General features: G+C 41.5%; 1 protein-coding gene across 3 annotated transcripts in view; it reads right to left on the reverse strand.

Annotated features, from left to right (window-relative positions):
• Nucleotides 1-21,080, reverse strand: part of ctnnd2a (catenin (cadherin-associated protein), delta 2a) — a 244,323-nt gene that overhangs the window by 150,863 nt on the left and 72,380 nt on the right. For all 3 annotated transcript variants that reach the window (XM_047568787.1, XM_047568785.1, XM_047568786.1), the window contains one exon: nucleotides 7,797-7,909. In XM_047568787.1, coding sequence (XP_047424743.1) covers nucleotides 7,797-7,909 — 113 coding nt within the window. The remainder of the gene's footprint in view (nucleotides 1-7,796; nucleotides 7,910-21,080) is intronic.

Consider the following 21,080-nt stretch of genomic DNA (forward strand, 5'->3'; position numbering starts at 1 on the left):
TGCGTATGTGTCGACTGCATACGAATGTGCAACGCAAAGACCGGAGCTGGTCTCTGCTGGTGTGGAACTAAATGTCACAGCTTGATTAGAATAAATAGTCCAATACGGGCCCTGGGACTGGGCACCAGTGCACGGCAGGACAAGCATGCGTGTGGTGACTCAACGCTTTTGTTGCCTTTCTCTCAGCCTCTCTCTCATCTTCTTTTTGCCAGTCTCTAGCACACACACACACAAACACGCACTCGCTTGGACGCTGTGGCTTCACCTTTCTGTGACCTACCCGGTGGGTCTTTGGGCAGATGTGGAAGTCTGAACAACACAATCAGAAAGCTGTTACTGCCTGAGGACATGAACTTTATGCCTCACGCTCCCGTCCTGTTGCACTCTAACTCATTCAAACACACATATGTACTTCTTTGTGTCTCCGTTGCGATCTCTGCGTATTAGCTCAGTAGGTGGATTTGTCATTGATATTTGATACGTACTAGTTACGCAACAATAAATTAAACTACTTGATATGAGAATGGTATTTGTGCATGCCTGCAGCATGTGTGGCATTTTATTATTCAGGCATTTGTGTTCCTGAGGCTCAGTTTTCACTTGTCTCTCTTATATGACGATGGTGGCTTTGTACACCGATTAGCCACAACATTAAAACCATCCACATGTTCTGATGGGAAACTTTTGGGCTTGCTATGATCAAATGGACCAAGCATCTGTGGGACGATCCACAGAAGTCCCTCCCCTCAACCCATAGAAGCCAAATGAGCCAAAGGCAGTTTGATGCTGATGGTGACGCACTGTTTAGGAGGCACAAGGGAGGCCTACACAATATTAAAAAAAGTGGTCATAATGTTATGCCTGATCCCTTCTGGTCACTTGCACTGTAGACCACAGAAATTGATGAAGACCTTGTCATAAAGCTGAAAGCTCTGAAAAAGAGTAAGACTGGACTTTAAATTTCCGTGTCCACCTACTAGACATCAGAAAGGCAAATGTTATTTGGCAAGACAATAACATCCAACATTGCTGTTCATATATTCGGTTCATAATTGCATGTCTGGTGGGGATGCCCATGTTTGCGTGTACGCATGCCTCCAAAAAATCTGACAAGTTCCGACACACACCGTCGTGCATTAATTTCAGTACACGGAAACACGAGTCGATTTTTATCTTTCCCTCTGCCTTATGATTCCTAGACACAAACACAAGCCACCAACGGCAGCATAAAAAAAAATAAAATAAAATAAATAACACCTAAAGCAAGAATCTGTCTGTTCATGAAACAGACATAATCCACACGCCTCAGCCCATGAGCACGACAGGAGGCAAAAATGTCTGGTTAACACAGCTTATTATCACACACATGCAGGCCAATATGCAGCCCGTGTTTAAAGGCGCATCGTTTGGATGTCCAACGCTATGTTCTCAATTCTGATTCTTTAAAATTCTTTACTTTTTCTACACTTTTTTTTATTAGCAACAATTTTGATGAAGAATGAGCAGATGGCCACTAATCAAAGTATTATACAAAAACAGCTCAAAATGAGCTTCAGTTTAACAGTAAAATAAATAAAATGCAGATTTAGAAGAATGTTAATCTCTTCGAGTCACCTGTGTTGTAGTGTGTTGTAGCCTTGTTACGAGTTAAGTCTCTCCTAGCCTCTTTTGAGAGGAAGCACCATCATGTTACCACAGTCCCAGAAGTGTCTGCTATAAGGCGCAGTTAAGTCGATTTAGTGTGTAACATGCCTAGATAGGCATAGCAGTTACCAAAAGGCCTTGCATTATGTTCTCTGTTCATGCAACGTTACAACAGTGTCTCCCTGCATTCTCCACAGCAGACTGAAATGCTGTTTAGCACAGATAAACATTACAAGTGGAACCACGAAGCTGGTGGATGCTGCGCAAAATATGGTGGGTGCATTGTTTGTTTTAGACATCTTTACGCATGCACCGCAGCGATGATATAATTTAAGCATCACTCAGAGAATCCACAGCGCATGTGAGAATCAGTGGACTTCAAACTTGAGCAAGCAGACGGAAAATGGCATGATTTGCAAGTGATCTGTGAATTGTTTTTATTATTATTATCATAATTAACAATTAACAATTTCTTTGGAATTGGAATTTTGTAAACTATTGGCAAGTTGACGCCTAATTCAACAATATTCAATAATACAAGTGCTGACTTCACAGAGAGAGACAGTTCAGTTAAACAGTGAAATAAAATAATATTTGCAAAACATAAGGATTAAATCTGGAGAGGACAGAGAGATAGTGGTTTAAAGTAAGAAAGACAAGCGCAAGAGAATATGAGACAATGGGAAGAAGCAGAAGAGAGAACGGGAAAAAATGAAAACTAATGAATCAGTGAACCTATTCTAGGGCTGCCACAGAGTAATGAAAGCTATTTATTAGCCATCTCTTTCTTCCTCCCTGTCTCCCTGTCCTTCCCCTTTTCTCCCTCGCTTTCTGCATCTCCTTACCCCCACCCCCAGTGGTAATACCCCCATATCTCTTCACTAAACACTAACAGTTCCATTAAGCACAACACAATACTCATTTAGAGGTCACATTTGTTGCGCTCAACTTCCCTTGTCATCTGCATACCAACTGAGGGCCTGCCCACCTTGTCCTTGATGCCAGTTATCTGCTATGACCTTTCTGCTTTGAAATAATTGGCAAATTATTATGAACTTTTGCACGCTACTCTCTTTCTCTTTAATGACTTGGCTTTACAGTGACAGCCTCTTTTGCACATTATTTGTTTGTGCTCTATAGCTTCAACATCCACAGTTTATCGTGTTCATTGTATCGCATATATATACAGAAATACGCCATACTGCTCCAAGGCATCGGGCTGGTACTACTTTTGGTTGTAGCCAGTGGGATATGACAGCAAAATAATTTAATTTAGCCAGTGAATCCATAAACTTTCATGACATCTCATATATGGGCTTGATAATCTACTGCCCCAAGTCACGATTAGCTTAGTAGCCAGCTTCACATTATTTCCTCACCAGTTCATGGGCAGCGCTTTAATGAACCAATAATTTCTCCCAGAATGCCCAGCAAGGTTACTACGAGGCAGACAAATGCTGGGGGACCTTTAATGATCTGAATATGTCATGGAACTGTACCTTTATTTGCAGTTGCCAGTGAGTCGCAAAAACACTGGTGAGGGAAACAAGGACTGCAGTCTGCTGTTGTTTACGACAATGTGTTCAATTACGGATGAGAATTACGGATGAAGGCAGAATAATATTCACAACAATTGTATACACCAGCAAGGCATAACATTATGACCACCTTTCTAATATTGTGCTGGTCTCTCTGACTCATTGGAGAATGGACTTGGGCCTTTTGAAGGTGTCCTGTGGTGTTTGTCAAAAGATTACTGTTAGTAGGTGTCTTTGGGTGTTATAGGTTGAGGGGAGGGGCCTCTGTGGATCATCCCACAGATGCTTGATCAGTTTGGGATTTAGTGAATTTGGAGGCCAGGTCAACACCTTGTGCTGTGGTTGCTGCCATCAAATAAAACAACAATAAATGAACAAGTGAGATTATTAGAAGGCTATGTTTCTGTAATGTCATTTTTCAGAGGAGAATTCATGCTGTTTGCAGCACTCATATAACCATATTGATGCTTCCCATATTATTAACTAGATGCATACAGAGCATTGAAATGAGATTCGATCACAAGTGGCCTCTCTGGATGAATGCATCCTAACGCAGGCTTGAACAGATGTAGAATGAGCTTACACTTGTGATTGGAACCCTCCAAGACACATGTTAGCGCCATGTGAAAAAATAGATAGATGCTGATTTAAAATATCGACCGGAAATTCAGCGGTATGCCTTTAAAGGAGCACCGAAGGCTCGAGTTGCACAGCCAGTCAGGCAGAAAAGACAGCAGGAGCGAACGCTTCCCACTGCCTGCCACTTACCACTAATGTTAGAAAAATGATAAATTAGTCCCGGCGTGCTGTTTGGAGTCTGCGCGTTTGCACGTGGGTATGTATGTATGCCAGTGTGTCTTTCCTTCCCATAAAGTGTTGTGTCGCATGCCAACGCTTCACAGTGTGAACAGATGTTAGTCAGTAGCGTCCCGGGTTTCTGCGCCACAGTCGGGCATTTTTTTAGGGTCCTCAGCTCTGAGGAGCAGTCCGTGGAGATGCCTGAATTGCTTTATTGAGCGGAACACAACTAAGGACGTGCAGGCTCGCAGCAGCTGCCAAGAATACACACAGACACGCAAACACAAACACAGCCCTTGCTCCAAGCATGTGCAATACAAACCCACAAACAGAGGGGATACAAGAAAAAAAAACACACACATTTGGAATAATAATATAAACACGCAAGCACACAAGAAAGTTGGGAAGCAAGTGCTCTCATGTTCCCTTTCACCGTGACAGGCTACTAACAGAGTAACAGACTTATTGCGGAGTTTCTGCTGAAGCTGTAAACCTACAGGAAACTCTGACAGAGAGGATACAGGGTGTCAGTATAAGATGAAAAGAAATATTTAAAGCTAAATATGCAGTACAGAATCTAAGAGACCCCTGTTGTAGACTATTTTATCATCTCCCCTTTCATTATCTTCATTGTAGCTTCATTTTTGCACTTCTTTCTTAAAACACCTATCCTTCCAGAGGCAGAAACTAGAATCTATAATTAGCTGCAGCCTGTCACCGAGACCCTGATGAAGGAGAGGAAAATGAGTGGTGATGCTGGAGACTATGGGAAAGGTTAGCGCTGTCTCTTTGAATAGCATCAGCCTCACCCTGATCATTCACAGTTACATTGCACACATTAATATCTATACTTAGGCCTGGACCCAAAAAAAAAAGTAAAAGGCCTGGTTGATATCTGCATAAAAGATAACGCCAATCAAGGCAGCATAAAAAAACTGTACAAATGGTCGAAGTCAGAGGTGAGCTGTCACATGGACTTGAGTATGTATGAGCACAAAAAGGAAGAAAAATGCACATTAAAAGTTAGATTTGACATGCACTGACAAATCACAGCAGGGAGCGACGTGGACTCACTGGCTGTCACTGGCTGACAGAAGCTAGCTAAGCCAGTCCTCTATATCTGATGTGATAATCATGATGCAACTGTGAGACAGCGGACTTGACAGCAGACAGACTATTGCTGGCACAGACACATGCATCCCTAAGCAGACATTTTCACAAGCACACGTGCACCCAAGCAGATGCGCAAGTTCAGACGAAACCATAGTAAATGTTGCAAGAAATGGGATTTTTGTTTTTTTGTTTTTTTGTTTTTTTTTGCAGTGAGGTCGCAGTAATCAAAATTTAATATGTGGAAACGTGTATTTGAAAGTGGCAAGGGTTGGGTTCAGGCGAGGGATAAAGGCCACCTGAAAGTAAAAACGTGTTGATGGACATTCTACACAACCCATCTATGTGACTTTGTCGAGGTTTTTACAAGTTTTTGCTGTCTTAGTTCTCGCAATGAAAAATATTTATTGACTTGTCTACAATCCTTCTGAATAATATTTGTGATGATCACTGACAGATTTTCAATTCATAAACACTGTATATTACACATGCACTGTAGACACTGTTGTGTGGTTTACTTAAGAGCCAAGTAGTTTAACTAATCACACATTTATCCACATCTCTGTAACAGTACACAAATTTCTTAATCTGCCTCTATTCTGGGCTCACAGTCAGGTGCATTTTCTATTTTCAATATGATCTACAAAGGTTGAAAACTCAATCCTTGTCATTGACTTTCTGCTAATTTTCAAGTGGCTCTCCATTTATTTTAACAAATAATTGAGCCGATGAGGAACTTACTCTCCAAAAAGAGAGACTCAAAGGGAGAAAATGAATGAAATGGGTAAAGTTCAAAAGCGTCTTTCTCTTCTGCTGCCACGCTGTTTCCCTGCCCTCCTGCCCCAGGTTTGTGTACTTATGCAATAAGCTGCCTGAGGGAGTCACAGGGATGCTGAATTTATATGAACCTGACTAGTTGACATGACAAACACAACAGCATATACAGAAACAGGAGTACACATACCAGCATCGCAAAAATGGTAAACTGTTTACCCAGATTTTGCACCAAACACGACTTTTATTTGCAGGGAGAAAAGCCTTTGTGAAAGGGAATGTTATAGGACAGTATTTTAATTAGAGGAAAGGGACGGTTATTGAACTATGTTTGTAGGTAAAGCTGTGGGTTTTACACCGAGAGAAATGTTGCCCAGGGTTGTGTCAAAGTATTCGTGACATCGAGCCCTTTGGAACAGTGTTTGCGTATGTGAGAGTGCAGTGTGTGCAAGCGTTGTATTGTGGTATTCCGCTGGTCTCGATGAAAACTCAATTTTGACTGGCTTCGGGGTCTCTATTAAGACCCGATAAAGGACACCTACTAAGTAGATCCGGTGAAACCGCTGTCAGCCCCAAATGAATGTGCCGCATCAGCCCTGTATCCAAAATAAGTAACCACGGCAACGGGGATGCAATCAAGGGCTCCATTTACAATTGATTGCAACATGTTGAAAAGCTAACACGTAATTAGTTCCAAAAAATAAGCAATTTCATCATGACTTGAGATCATGACAACTCTGATGACTGAGACGCAGGAAAGGGAGAAGTGAGAAAAGGGAGGAAAAGGAGGAACCACTAAAAAATTTTTTACAAGTGTATTCCTTCATTATAGAATGGTGACTGTAACACAGAGAGTGCAATAAGCAGCCAAAACTTCTGTGTGAACTTGGCACTTGCCTGTATCACAACAATCAGCTTGCATCCCATTTGCTATTAATTTCATTTAGGGACAATAACTAACTAACTGGACAGCTCGCTAGTCGTGCTCTCAGACATACTGTCAGATTACATATACTGTAAGCCAGCGGTGGTGGTATTGATGCGCAGCTTGCTAGCCTAACACTAGTAGAGCCAAGGGATTCTTTGAGCTGAGCGGACTAGAAAACCCATGGCAAAGCAATATCTGTGGTTAATCCTATTTACTGGGCTACTGAACAATGTTTCCATTGCATTAGAAACTTATGGGGTGGTAGTAATTGTTCCAGGTATTAGTCAAACGCTCAGCCTTGTGAAAACCTACTTATTGCAAACACATAAAATCATGAATGGTCTCGTTTTATATTCGGATTATAGTCCAAGAGGGATAATGCACTTTTCTGGCATCCATTCAATTATATTAATCAGTACAGCATCAGGCACGATTCCTGACTCATGCTCCCGTGTCATTATATCATGAATTTGTCTATAGTATGCGTACAAAACTACCCTCAACTCAGTTTACCCCATGTAATGCGTGCTTTTATGCGGGGTGCATCCGTGTGTGCGTGCTTCTGGCTACGACACCGGTGTTGTCCCTATCCATCCAGCTGATAAATGCACCCCACACCAAGAGGAACGCTGTCCTTTTCCAATAACAGCACTCCACATAGCAGAGGAGAAGGCATCGTTGACATGTGCGCTGTAGGGCGTGTGCACATGTGTGAAATGGAGGGAACTGTGTACGATGGTGTAGGCGACAATGGTGTAATTGAAGGACTAAGAACCTGTTCCATCACGACAGAAGCTTACACATGCACATTCTGACACAATCTGTGTAACAAACAACCAAATCTTTCCCGCCGACACACAATGCGACCACCACGTGTGAAAAATGGGAATAGTGCGTTACCTGATATCCTGGATCCTCTTTGTTGATGTCATAAAGAGACACGCACAAACACCCACACACACACACACACACACACACAAAGAGATACCAGCTTTTCATGTTACCTGATGCTGCTCATGCTGCCCGCCTCAGATCCAAGTTTGCATCTCTCCAGCTGGGTGGCAACAATCTGACGCTCGGCCTCGAGTTCCCTGGTCAGACGTTCAAACTGAAGCTCCTGAAGGGATGACGAAAAAATAAAGAGGGTATTAGTGAGAGTGAAAAGCGCTGGGAAACCCCCCGAGCCACTGCGCGATACGGTGATATTAAATTATGCAGACGAAGATGAAGTAGGTGCAGCCACAGTCTGGTCGTTGCCACATGTCGGGTCACACCAGCACACCGTTTTTGGTGAGACGCTTGTCTTGTTTTCTTCAGCTGAGAAATGTTTCATAAATCCGTTACAACTTGCCTTCTAAAGACCTTGAACTATTAATTCAGACTCCTGTCCAGATTATTATAATTCCCTCCACACATGCCTCACTCATGCGGCTCTAAATCGATTACTGATGATTTGAAATACAGCTGCCAGCATATTAACTAGAACTAGCCGTCAGGTGCCGCACATCGCCCCTTTTTCTTGCATCCCTTTATTGGCTTCTCATAAAATTGGCTGTTGATTACACATAAGGGGCCATATGAACTTGCCCCCAGTTACATTTTTGATCTCCTCACACAAAACTGCAACTCAGGATCACCCCAGTCCACAAATCTCCGCCTTTTATCAAGTAAGAGACAAAAGCAGATTGTGAATTTGTCTGCATAGAAAGTCTTTTTATTAACCTCCATTCCTTTCTCTCAGTGCATTGTTTTTTCCACTGTACGTGTGTGTGAAACTCTCTCTGTGTATCTTGAAAATTTCTATATAAATCCTTTTTCTTTCTTATTGCTTGTTTCAAGGCTGGTAGAACGTCGGAGAGGTGGACTACCCCATGAATGCATCACTCTTAACCCAGTCCTGTTTGTATATGCTCCTCAGTGTGCGTGTGCTGATGCATTAACTATTTAAGTGCCTTACAGACAATTCCAGTTCCATCAGTCATCTAGCTATTAGCCAGACAAAGGAGATTTCAAACCAGAAATTACTATGAGCTAGGATGTGCTTGCATGTGTGTGTTTGTGTTTGTGTTTGTGCGCGAGTGTTGCATTCAAGTTAATCACAGCCACACTGACGCGGATCAATAGTGCAGTGAGCTCCACCCCGCTGGCGATATTCTGTGCGATGACTGAGTTCACGTGCACCCAAAACCGAGGAAGTGTGTGTGTTGTTGTGTGTGTGGGTGTGTGTGTGTGCGAGCCAGATGTACAGAGAGTGTATGCTGGTTTGATTGGTTTTCTCAAAGCCATTTGAAGCTCTGAATGAGCTGATCCCTAGTCGCTATCTCAAGTCTCCAACCTCAATCCCATCTCCTCCCCAACACTACAGAGCAATTCATCTCGAGTTCACTCTTTTCCCCCTTTTTCATGCATGCTCCCAGCAATGGCTTACTCATAAATATGCGCTCTTTCTCCCTTTCTTCCTGTCGTAAACAGAGCTCTTGCTCTCTCCCTCTACTCTCTTCATGTCTCTCTCAAACACACACATTCATCAAGTGCCAAAAGCAAGTCCCAGACACACATAGTACACTGTGTATAGCACTTGCACAAGTATTTCCCCCGATCTCACGGGAAGAATTACCATGTAGTGAAAGTTATTAATCTTTTATTACATTGCATATACGCTGCCAGTTCATATAGAAACTGTGGTTAAGAATATCTTGCCAAGCTAGCCCTCTTCATCTCGTTCACTAATCTCCAAACCTAGATTTTCCTTGTCCTAACCGCGACAAGATAAATCTCACACGCGAACAACAAAGCAGGAGGTTCAACCGCCCTTATGATTTGCAAAGTGAGGTAACGCGAAGAATTTGAGCAGGGTCTATTAAACCCCCTGGACCCGTAATTCTAAATTGCAGCTTTGTTTTACAGCGAGGTGCCTCGCTTCAAAGCTCTGCTCCCCACAGCACAGTGCCTTGTCACCTTGTTCGTCACACATGCAATTTGTTTAAATCCTCAAGGTGTAAAAATGCAAATACCCCGCACCTAAAGTAGCATTATGCTAATTGATGATATATAATGCCTCAATGTTACAGTACCTTAAATGACTTTTAAGGTAACATGACAATGTATGAATGCCAAAACAGATGGAAAACCTGTAGTGAGTACCATATCGGGGTGAAATTTGCTCAGTCATGACTAACCTCTGTCACAGGTTTTATTCATTCAGACCCCTTTGCCTGAGGAAGTGGGGAATTATTGATATGTCATGATTAATGGTGCCTTTGATTATGAATTGTGACTGACAAAGACTTTTAGAACCGTAAATTTGGCAAGGGACAGCGTCAGAATTTCTACCAGAAGAGTAGGTTTAACTGATGTGTCCTAGAATGCAATGTATTATGATTAGCTGGAACCAGAGCTTATATGGAGCTATGATATAAAAAATAAAGAACACTCCTTTATTTGGCAGCTGAGGAGTTCTGTATCTTCTGTGCTATAATTACACATGTACAGATCCACCATTATTATTAGTGCAGATTTGCAGACCTACTCTTCGCTCTTTTTTATTATAATTATTTTGTAAATTCTGTTTTATACCACTGTGGATCATACAATGCAATTTAACGTTAGACAGTCCGTAGTGATTTTGTTAAAAAGTATAGTTGAATTATGTTTTTAGCAAAGCGCACATCTTCCAGCTCAATAACATTTGACTCAATAAAAGCTTCCTTGCTCGTCAACTAGAGGTCTGAAAAATCACGAAGCGCAGTATATTGAACCTGACGCAAACATAAAATCTCCAGATGGAAGGAAAGTAAATGATCATTTATGGGTGAAAAAAAATGTTGTCCTACTAATAAACCTTAACATTTTAAGAGGTTATACAAAGTATATTCACACAAACAGACAAAGCCGCAAAAGCCTTAGATGTTGGACAATTTCTGTAGGATGATGCAGTAAATTTAGAGACAAACACTATTTCCCTGCTTTACATTAATGTTGCAGAAAACGGATCCTCTTTGCTGAATATCATCCCTTTCATACAGGTAGGATCACCGTTATCTTGTAAACATTCAAATGACAGGATAAGCTTTGTCATGCAAGCACGCTTGATCGTTCTGTGTGTTTAAAACCCTTAAGTCCTTAAGTTGTAAACTAATCGCCAAACATTTACTTCCATATCGGACGTGTGTTACCTTGATGTATGCACGGACCACAATTCAACGGATCCAAAACCGATGAGAAAGGAGTTTTAGACTCTCCGCGAGAGAGCATTTCTGTCAAAATGCACTAGATGTGGAATTCCACAATGTGCATGCGCTGGGTGTGTTACCGCTTCCCTCTCAGGAGTACATAGGAGACAGAAAGCAACAGCCGCAGTCAGCTACAAAGGTCTCTATGGCAACTGCAGAACCACATCCAGCCCCCCTAGCATTGTAAATGAGGTCCTGGCTCCTCCCACACACGGTCCCTGCCCTTTCACATACCTGAACTGCTCTCACAGATGTATACTTGTTCTCCTACGGAGGAGTGTGGGGGGCTGGGAACTTGTCACGAGTGTTTCTGGAGTGTTGGATGCTGATAGAAATTCACAGCATTGCCAACACTGATATTCCAATAAGCAGCTATTTTCCCATTATGTAAATATGTGCACGATATACATTTTTACAGTGGATTTAGTGAACAGGATAAACAGCGGCAGCAAATTTTGTGTGACATTAAGTTTACTAAAGCCATCTAAAACTACAATTTTTACATTTTCTTTTTTACAGTCCAAATTAGAGTTTATTTTCAAGAATATTTCACTACGCAATTAATGTTAATTAACAAAAACGTTGCAGTTCCGCGGCCTGCATTACTGCCGACTGAAAGATGCACTTGAAATTTAAAGTGGAGGAAAAGTAGAGGAAATAATACAAAATAAACACAACATGCGCCACTGATTAAATACTTAAATCAAATTGCGTAAAATGTGCACTTACCATCCATACAACTCCAATACAACTTGCACCTGTGTACATGTAAATTCTACTCCCAAGCTTCAAAGTCTTACAACACCCCAGAGACACAATACAGACGTGTTACCTGACCTCCCTGAGGAGGAGCGCAAGCGCCGAGGAAATCCCTGTTTTGGGATCCAGAGCAGATAACATCATCCAACATCTTTTTTAAAATGAAAACCAGCTGTTACACTACATAGAAGAAATAGGAGATCTCATCCTAACTTGGGAGTACCTCTATTAGGATGCTTTCAGAATGTGGTCTTTGTCATTTTAGTCTGTATTCTAATATTTAATGCAACATATGAATTTCACAACTTGAACAAATCTACATTCTCAGTGGGTTTTCGAGGAGCTCTCTTCGCTGCTATTACCATTAATAGCGGCATTATAGTTCTTTCTCAGTTTAAACTAAAGCTTCCCACTTCCCCTCATAAACACAGCGTGCGCCGTGATTGCCTAGAGATAAAGCCCAATCATTATAAAGTGGCCTATGGACAGATATTAACAGCGCTGTTTTTGGATGGAAGACAAAATAGAGCTGTGACCTTCTCGTCAAGAACTCTCTTTCTCTCTTAACCCCCTTCCTCAATCAGTGAAGAGGAGAAAAAAAATGGAATCAAGTGGAATGAAGGGGTAAAAACGGAAAGTGTGAATAAGAGCCATAGTAGAAAAGATCAGTCTCCTCTCCTTCGTCACTTTCATGCATATTAATATTCCGCTCACACTAGTAGTAATCACCCTCTTCTCTAAAGTTATCGCTGTGGTTCATGGAGCCAAGGTACGTTTCAAACGTAGCTAAGATCCATTTCTGTCTCCCTCTCCTTCTTCTGCTTGTCCAGCCTGTCACCTTAATGAGTCTGAAAAAAAAGTCGGGTGAAGAGCAACAAGAGTGGAGCAAGGGCCGCGCCAGAGGAAGGAGAGCGAGGAAGAGAGAGACGGAGGAGACTAGGATGTTTGTGATGGACGCCACATGAGATGGTGGCTGAGGGAGCGACACCTGATCCACACCCGCCGAAGGTACATGTGCATGCACAATGGCCTGTCATGTTAATCACTTTTTCTCAAACAATATGGGTATTGTGTGTCAGAATCTTACAAAAGGGTTTTCCGTTACCTGCCATGGGGCATATGTGCGTGCACGGTCTTGTGTTTCTATCTGTGTGAGAGCAAACACCATGTGGTAGGCCTTGACTGTTTTCAGTGTCCATTCACTCAGGTGGGTTTTGCAAGAGGGATAACTCAATGTGAGTTTAAGTACAAGCATTATTTTGTACTCAGTCTACGACTATTATAATGTTCAATTAACACCAATCTGGCATAACAATAGGACCACTAGTTTAATATTGCGTACTTCTACCCTGTGCCTCCAAATCAGTTGTGACTCATTAAAGTCAAGGATCTTCTGAGGGAGTCCTGTTGTGTCTGGCAACAGGATGTTGTTACTGGGGATCTTTGGGTCCTATATGTTTAGGGGAAGGGCCTCTGTGGATCAGGCTTGTTCCAGAGCATCCCACAGATACTTGACTGGTTTGGGATCCAGTGAATGTGGAGGCCAGGTCAACACCTTGTGCTGTTCTTCAAATTTTTTTGACTTCTTCCTCAACTGTTTTTGATTTTTGATTTTTGATACCATCAAGGGGCTCCATTGCTATGGGGTGGGGATGCCTGATCTGGTCTAGGTGGGTGGTACACGTCTAAGTAACATCCATTTGAATGCCAGGCCCAAAAGTATCCCAGGACATTGAATTGTCACAAGATTCTCAGTGTTACTCACTTCTCAGTGGTGTACACACAAAATGGCATACAAAAGATGGTAATTCAATGTGTGAGGATATTTTGGAAGATATAGTTTGTGGTGCTTTTAAAAGTGTATTGTATTAAATACTGAAGTGCTTCTATTATTAAGCCTAGCCCACTGACTACAATGGGGCTGTGAAAATAATAGAAGCGTGCGTGGGTGGAGCGGCCTCCAAAATGAAAACCCGAGGTGAATCAGTGGCCCTCTAAGTTATTCAAAACAAATTCTGAATACCATAACCTTCATGAGGTTACGATGAATGCATTTATGTACCTTTTCCCATTGTGCTTTGTAATCACACCGCACTCAACCTTCAGTCAGCGCCGGGTCCTCATGCAGAAGAAGAAGAAAAGGCGTGTGCATGCATGTGTAAGTGTGTGTACAGGTGCTACGGCCATCTGGCAAACATCAGTGATATCAGGCAAAGAAAAAAAAAAAAAGAATTACGCAGCTCGGTCTGTCTTCATTGTGCGCCGAGTTTACTCATTAACACCTATCCCTTCCCATAACACGCAATTCATCATTGTTGTATGCTGAGGACGCTACTCCTCTCCATTACAGTGATGACTAGTCTTTTTTTCTGCATGTTCCCGCTTCTAATAAAAATTAATTTAAATTAACAGCAATGCCCAAGGGGGAGTCTTTAATGTGATTACGGGGAGGACAGCTAAGCAAAGGATGGCACATGAGTACTCTCAATAACAATAAGCATTTTCCTTAAAGGGATTAGGCCTCATAAACACATAATCAATTAACAAAACTACTATTTCTACTACAACTGCTATACTGTATCTCTATTGTTACTGTCAAGGTTAATTCATATTTGAAGGAAGACGTTTTTTTCCCTGCATTTTATACCTTTATTACATATATATACATATATATACGCACACACATATATATGCTACTGTCAAAAAACAGAAAAAGAGGAAGCTGAGGCAGAATAATAATAAAAACAACTGTTAAATTGCTGAATAAGACCTGTCTCTAATAAATCTTCAACCATCTAGTTATTGGTCTTAACATTTCAAAACTGAGGCAATAGTGTAAGTCTCATTTCATGGGTAAAGCAACATCACCCAAGCAAGAGACTAAAACTGACAGTGATCCAAAGAAATTGTGCCTCTCAATACCATAACTTTAATGGATTCTCACATTCTCTTTAGATGCTTCACACACAGTTTTCTTGTTAATACAGTGACTTTGGGATTTCCGTGCTGATGAGGTTCAGGTTGTCCTCTCTCTTTCCGGGAGAGGCAGTCAGTGAAGTATACAGATTCTGACTTCGCTTGAACTGCAGAGGAAATCCCTGCCACTTCTGTTTTGGGGCTGGATTTTCCTTAATTGTTTCAGAAAATGGTCTCAGAGTACACATTTCACTGTACCCAGAGCCATGTAGAAGAGACCTTTAGAGACATTAAGGGTTAGACTTTCCTCTCATCGTAAGTGAGGCTCATTTAAACTGTGTTCTGGTGTGGAAAGCTTTGGAGCCAATTATTGCCACGTTAATTTTGTGACTCATTACTCTGGCAGTGACGTTTACTAAGGAGGCAGCAAACAGGAAGGTTTGTCAAAAATTCATTTCAGCCTCTACCTGTCAGCAACGAACCAACAAATGAGCTGTTCTTGGTGCATCCGATAATTTTTAATGTTGCAGCAGATGAACATTTTATATGGGTTTATTCCATTTTAAGTTTTAAAGCGTTGGGAAATAATCATTCACTGATAAATAAGAAGCTCAGACCTTCTCAAAGTGGTGCAGAAATCTTCATAACTACCACATGTGTTTAGTTCAGCTCCAACCCTCACATTCTAAGACTGATCCAAAGTTGTTTGATGAATATCTTCATCAGGAACACAGCTTCAAAAACAGCAGAAAAGAGTAACTTTACTAAACAGCTCAAACTATCCATAAGGCCATGTCTGAGCTAACGGTTAATCACCAGCTGAAAAACACTGAAAAAAATATCAGAACCCTGGACAGGGGACTCTACTAGTCTGAGTTTGGATTTTGAATTTTAATACTCCTTAAAAAAAACTGCACAGACCTGAGACGTATGACTACCAACAGCTGGCCCATAACAGTTTTATATGCATTATAAATATTCAACACACAAACACAGCAATACTCTGACAGATCTCTCCCTCGTTAAATTATTTAAGGGCTCAGTAGGCAAAATGAAATCATCTCTCTCTTAGCCTTCAACTCTTCCTCACTGTCTCTCTTCCATGTTCCAGGGCTTTCTACTCACTGTGTGTGTCTGAACTTCTATTTGTTTTTGTCAGTTTGGACATATGTGCTTCAACCCCGGGTGGCTTGAAAAATAGTGGTTTGGACTTTCAACAACGCATGAGGAATTTCCACCACGTTAACAGACACAGTGTACATATACAGACTTGCATACAAATTCAATACAGCTCTCTCTGTCCTAATTATGGCCCTATATTAGCATAGCTTTGGTCTGTCAAAGTTATGTAAGACCTGAATACATGGTAGTACGGAAATAGAAAGTGAAAAGACACAGTCGGGAGACAGAGATGTAGAGAAACAGTATTGCTGAATGCTGCACTTGTCGGTGGTTAAGGACATACCATCGGAATAATCCTCAATGAAAAGGAAGAGATTAAATCCAGTTGTTCAATGACCCCAGCAGGATGTCAAAGATACAGGTCACGATGAGTTGTGTGTGTGGTTATACTAGCACAGACCATTAGCTGTTTCACGAATAGCGGTTTTGAAGCTCGGTACAGTGGCCACATAGGACAGCACGTATCGGTCACGCAAGGCAGCCACAACCTTATTTATGCATGATTTTAAGCAATTTTCGGTCATAAACTTGGACACTGTTGCTGTTGGTTGCATCGTTGAGCAGTGGAAGCTGCCTCTTGGCACAGATGCACAAAATAACCCAGAACTTCATAGGAGAGTGTTAGAAATATCACCTCAAGTTAACATTTTTAAGGCTTTTTCAGATGACAGATTTGTCTTCCTCCTAATTGCCTTTGCATTCAGTTAATTTGAACGATTGTTTCACTTGCGGTATTAAACGTTTTTTATTTTCTCTGCTGAGTGCACCTGCTGTTCATACTGTACAGAGACAGGGGTTTTCAAAAGTTCATATATACAGTAAATGTACTTGCTAAACCTCTGCAAGAGAGACATGTGAAGCTGCTGGAGAAGAATCAACTCCATTTGTCATTAACAGTCTGGGCACAGTGTGCGTTATAGGGAAGCCTTTTCATTCCACAGTACCCACATAAATGTTCACATGCTTTATATCTTTTCTCTATGTTGTGATTTAACACCCAACGAAGAAAACACTGTATTCCAATACCAAGATCAGCGACTACAGAACCACCTGCACTTGACATTTACAAATATACACAAATGCAATACTGCACAGCGATGGAACAAAGCAATACATTAAATATTATCTAGTCTCTAGAGTGCTTAATAGATAATCATGTAATCACTACATGAAGTTAATTAAGTTTAGTTTCTTTACTTTCCCTGTCATTGATGGAATCCTTTTGCTATATTTCTGCTGGTGTCACCAGACAGATAGAAGGTAGGGTAATATGCATTGATTAAAAAATGAAGAAATCGCTTCTCCCATTTCTATGACAATTACAGAGACCGCATTTATCGACAGGCTGAGTAAATGTCACCAGTGAGGGAGGCACAAAGCACGGGTTAGATCCACTTCCTAACAGGCTGGCGCACTGTAGGCGGAAACTACTGTTTTGGGTTCATTGGGCACCTGTTGCCTAACAATGAGCACAAAACTAGTGTCACAAAAAGACCACAGAAAATCAAGTCGCATTCATAAGGTAATAAAAGCACAAATTGCTATGTTTTATGGTCTTATTATTCATTTTTTTCTAGATTATTACAATAGTTTAATTAATCCATCTACTGGTTCAAGTTGGTCAGTTCAAAACGTTCAAATCTCTGAGGCTGTTTAAAAGCAAAGATTAATGAGTCTATTTAAAAATGTCCAATTATTCAGTCACGTCAGAGCGAACCATTTTTGTCTTCAGCAGACTTGTCTTTTACCTTTGCTTTTCATTATTTACATTCTTCCATCGCGATGTAATGAACGTGTAGATTTAAATGACGAGACGCCAAAGACCAGGGATTTAATGAAGACGGGGTCACATGGGGTCAGTGGAAACAAAGGGACGCCTGACAGGTGTGACAATCAGGATAGCTTGGAGGCTTGACTAATGTGGCTTCAAAGGTTACCCGTTTTCAATCCCCGGACTGGTTTAGAATCCGATCACCTGCATGCGCACATGTGCGCACATGTGTGCATGCGTCAGCGTCGGCTGTTGGCTCAGTGTGCAGAAGACAGCTTGATTGGGTTCACGCTTAGCAAGAACGGGTTTGGCCATAGACAAAATGTCATTTGGGAAATGTCACTGCCTAAATGCCATTGCACTCTCCCCGCCTGTGTGGGTGGGCGCATACTCACACGTACCCTCACAGCACACCCAGTAAGTAGGTGCCTACAAGCCATCTACAAACTTGCTCAGTTGACAGCATCACTTTTTGGCAGCCTAGTGACGGGCTAATGATAAAGTGCTCCCCAAATTCACTGATAAACCTGCACCGCTGCATATACAGACGGCAAGAAACCACTTCGGGCTTCAACTGACACATTCTGCTGCATATTTTGGCATGCATTTTAAATGCATTTTAAAGTGCTCAGACAGTCTGCCTAGTTCTTTTTACCCATCTTTTCTGACTGTTGTGAATTGGGATCAATGTCATAACACATGCTTTTTGGAACATTTTAAGGTTGAAAAAAAAACATGCTAAATGAGTAAATATGTAATTATGACAGATTCATAAGCGTACTTAATTTATTTCAGTACATAAAATGGATATATTCCACAATTTATTCACTCCGCTTTCAGTGAAAGATTAGAGAAATGGCTTTTGGCCAGAATGTAAGGTTTTAAAATTTTTAACCCTGCTGGGAAATTCTGGGCAAGTAACGCGAATGTATAAACGCTCTCTCCCAACTCTTACTGGCATTGTGCCCTTGAGCAGGGCAGTCACTTTCTTCTGGCTCCAGTGAAGCAGCTCATTGATATAAAGTATAGCAGTGAACTGTGGCTGTCCTGGGCAGCTGCCAGGTGAGACTCTGAGCAAGTGCATGAATATGAAGGAGGGTGATTCTGGAAAAAGAGCAAGCACGCTCAGCAAAAGTCATCCATTGAACAATGGGTTTTAAAAAAAAAAAAAAAAAAACAGTTATTCACCCAGCAAGAGTCTTCCCTGCCTTCGTTGTCAGCTCTTTCCCCTTGTGTCCTCTATCTCCACCACGCGATGTGACAGGGGACTCCAGAGAAGCCCCAAAGGTCATCCATCCACTGGCAATCACAAACACTTGTGTTGATAGATTAGCCTGTGCAAGCACATGCAATCCTTTGCCAGCCTTTGCACGCTCACACAAACCTGGGCGGACGCAGCAAGTGCTTGCTACGGACAATGCACGCACAAGAAGGTGTGCACCAAAAAATAGAAACCCCTGCAACTAAAGTCCATGAACTTGAAAGCTTATAGATTCGATTTTTGATGCATAAAAGAGAGCAGCTGACCACATGTCTAGTTTGTGGATCTGAAGAGACCAAAAAGAGAAACATGTGCTTAAGCCAGTGAGGAGCCTTCGGAAGAAAGAAATATGTGGAAGGGAATCTACTTAAGTCCTACTATTTCTTAAAAATCAGGTTGCATCACACAGTTAAGGAAAAACTTCACACATCTGTCTAATTGAAATGTTCACACATTACAAAAATTACACACAATAACACATTACAAGTTATTACTTTGATTATTGTGACAGATCAGGGAGCATTTAACACACCACCTCATGACAGAATGAAATCCACCACTTTAACCGATCTCCCAGGGATACAAATGTAATTCTACTGATCCAGACTCTCTTTTTAGGTAGATAATCAACCTCAACAGTCAACCTCCAATAAAACCAAAATTAGAAGAGGTTATAATTATAATTTGGTGATACTTCACAGTTTACGGAGAAAAAACCCCATAAACTAACAGTATGAATGAAAAAACACTGTAGTGAACACTGTATTCTTCAGAGAGAACTGGCAGTGAGATTTTAACTGTCAGTTTTAATATCTGTATGCAGTAGTATGCTAGCTAACGTTAGCCTCGAGGGCTAGAAGGTTTATCATTGCTGGACAACCCTGTCAGCTGCTCTGTCTCCTCCAAGAGTTGTTTTTCTCACTGGATGTTGTCAATGCACTGAGGTAATCATCCAGATTTTAAATCCTAAATATCAAGCTCGTTTAAGATTGACTGGGCCGGGTCAGATGAATCTGCAGTTGGTTCAATCTGTAAAAGCGGTTCTGTAAATCCCTCACACTACCAGATAATCCCGGCAAAACCTCGATATCGAATGATTTATGCCCAGATTGTAGGGCGGAATGAATCTGGGGATGAACCAGCCCAAAACTCTGGTAGTCTGAGCCCAGCATAAGAGTACACACACACACACACACACACACACACACACATACACACACACACACACAGACAGTGAATGAGCAAAACCTCCTCTATAAGATCTATTGGTCTATCCTATACCACTGTAACACTGCTGACTTTGAAAAGGAGAACGGATTACTGATCACTGAATAGAGTTCAAGAGTGTGTGTGTATCCCTATGGATTCCCGAGTCTTCATCTGCGTGCTCCTGCAGCCGAAAGAATGTACTTTTTCTGCAGTTTAATGTGGGCCTGCAAATGCATATAAGCACGCATGTGTATGAGCTTGTATACAGGAAACGCGCGTGCAGGTACACGTCGAGCACGAGCAGCTGTGTGTGCATGACAGACACACTAATGCAAGTCCTAAAGCCTAAACTGGAGCGACAAGCGTGACAATGATAAAATCACAGACACGGCCGTCGGCACAGTTTTCTATGATGGATAAAGGGCTTAACAAGCTTCTCTGCCAGCTCCTTCATTTGGAGTTCATTCACACCATTAAAATCAAGCATTCACAATTCCAACAAAGCAGAAGTGTGTGGCCCATTTAATGCGAAGTGAATCGGCGCAGACACAATGCGAACAAAGACATCCAGTATGATGCAAGGGAAAAAAGCGTACACTAACTTGTTGTTTGTGTGAGAGTGGTACAGTAAGCATTTGTAGTAAACTGGTCATGCTGAGTAAAATGATTCCTCATACGGCTTGTTTTACTGCTTCCGCCTGTCCTCCTTATTCTGCGTGTAGATAACATGACGGCTGCAAGAGCTACTGACTGTCATAGGGAAATATCAAGCCCCAATTTGACTAGTCGTATAATTGCCTCTTAAATGACAGAGGAGCCTAGGAGCCATCGGGCATGACCTTAACTTGTTTTTCCATGTATTTAAAAAGAAAATAAAAATTGATTCAATTCAAGACCTTTTTCTGATATTTTCCATATAAATTTGAAGGAATTTCAGTTATTGACATTTTTGTTTTAA

This window comes from Mugil cephalus, chromosome 18 (assembly GCF_022458985.1).
Source record: "Mugil cephalus isolate CIBA_MC_2020 chromosome 18, CIBA_Mcephalus_1.1, whole genome shotgun sequence".
NCBI lineage: Eukaryota > Metazoa > Chordata > Actinopteri > Mugiliformes > Mugilidae > Mugil > Mugil cephalus.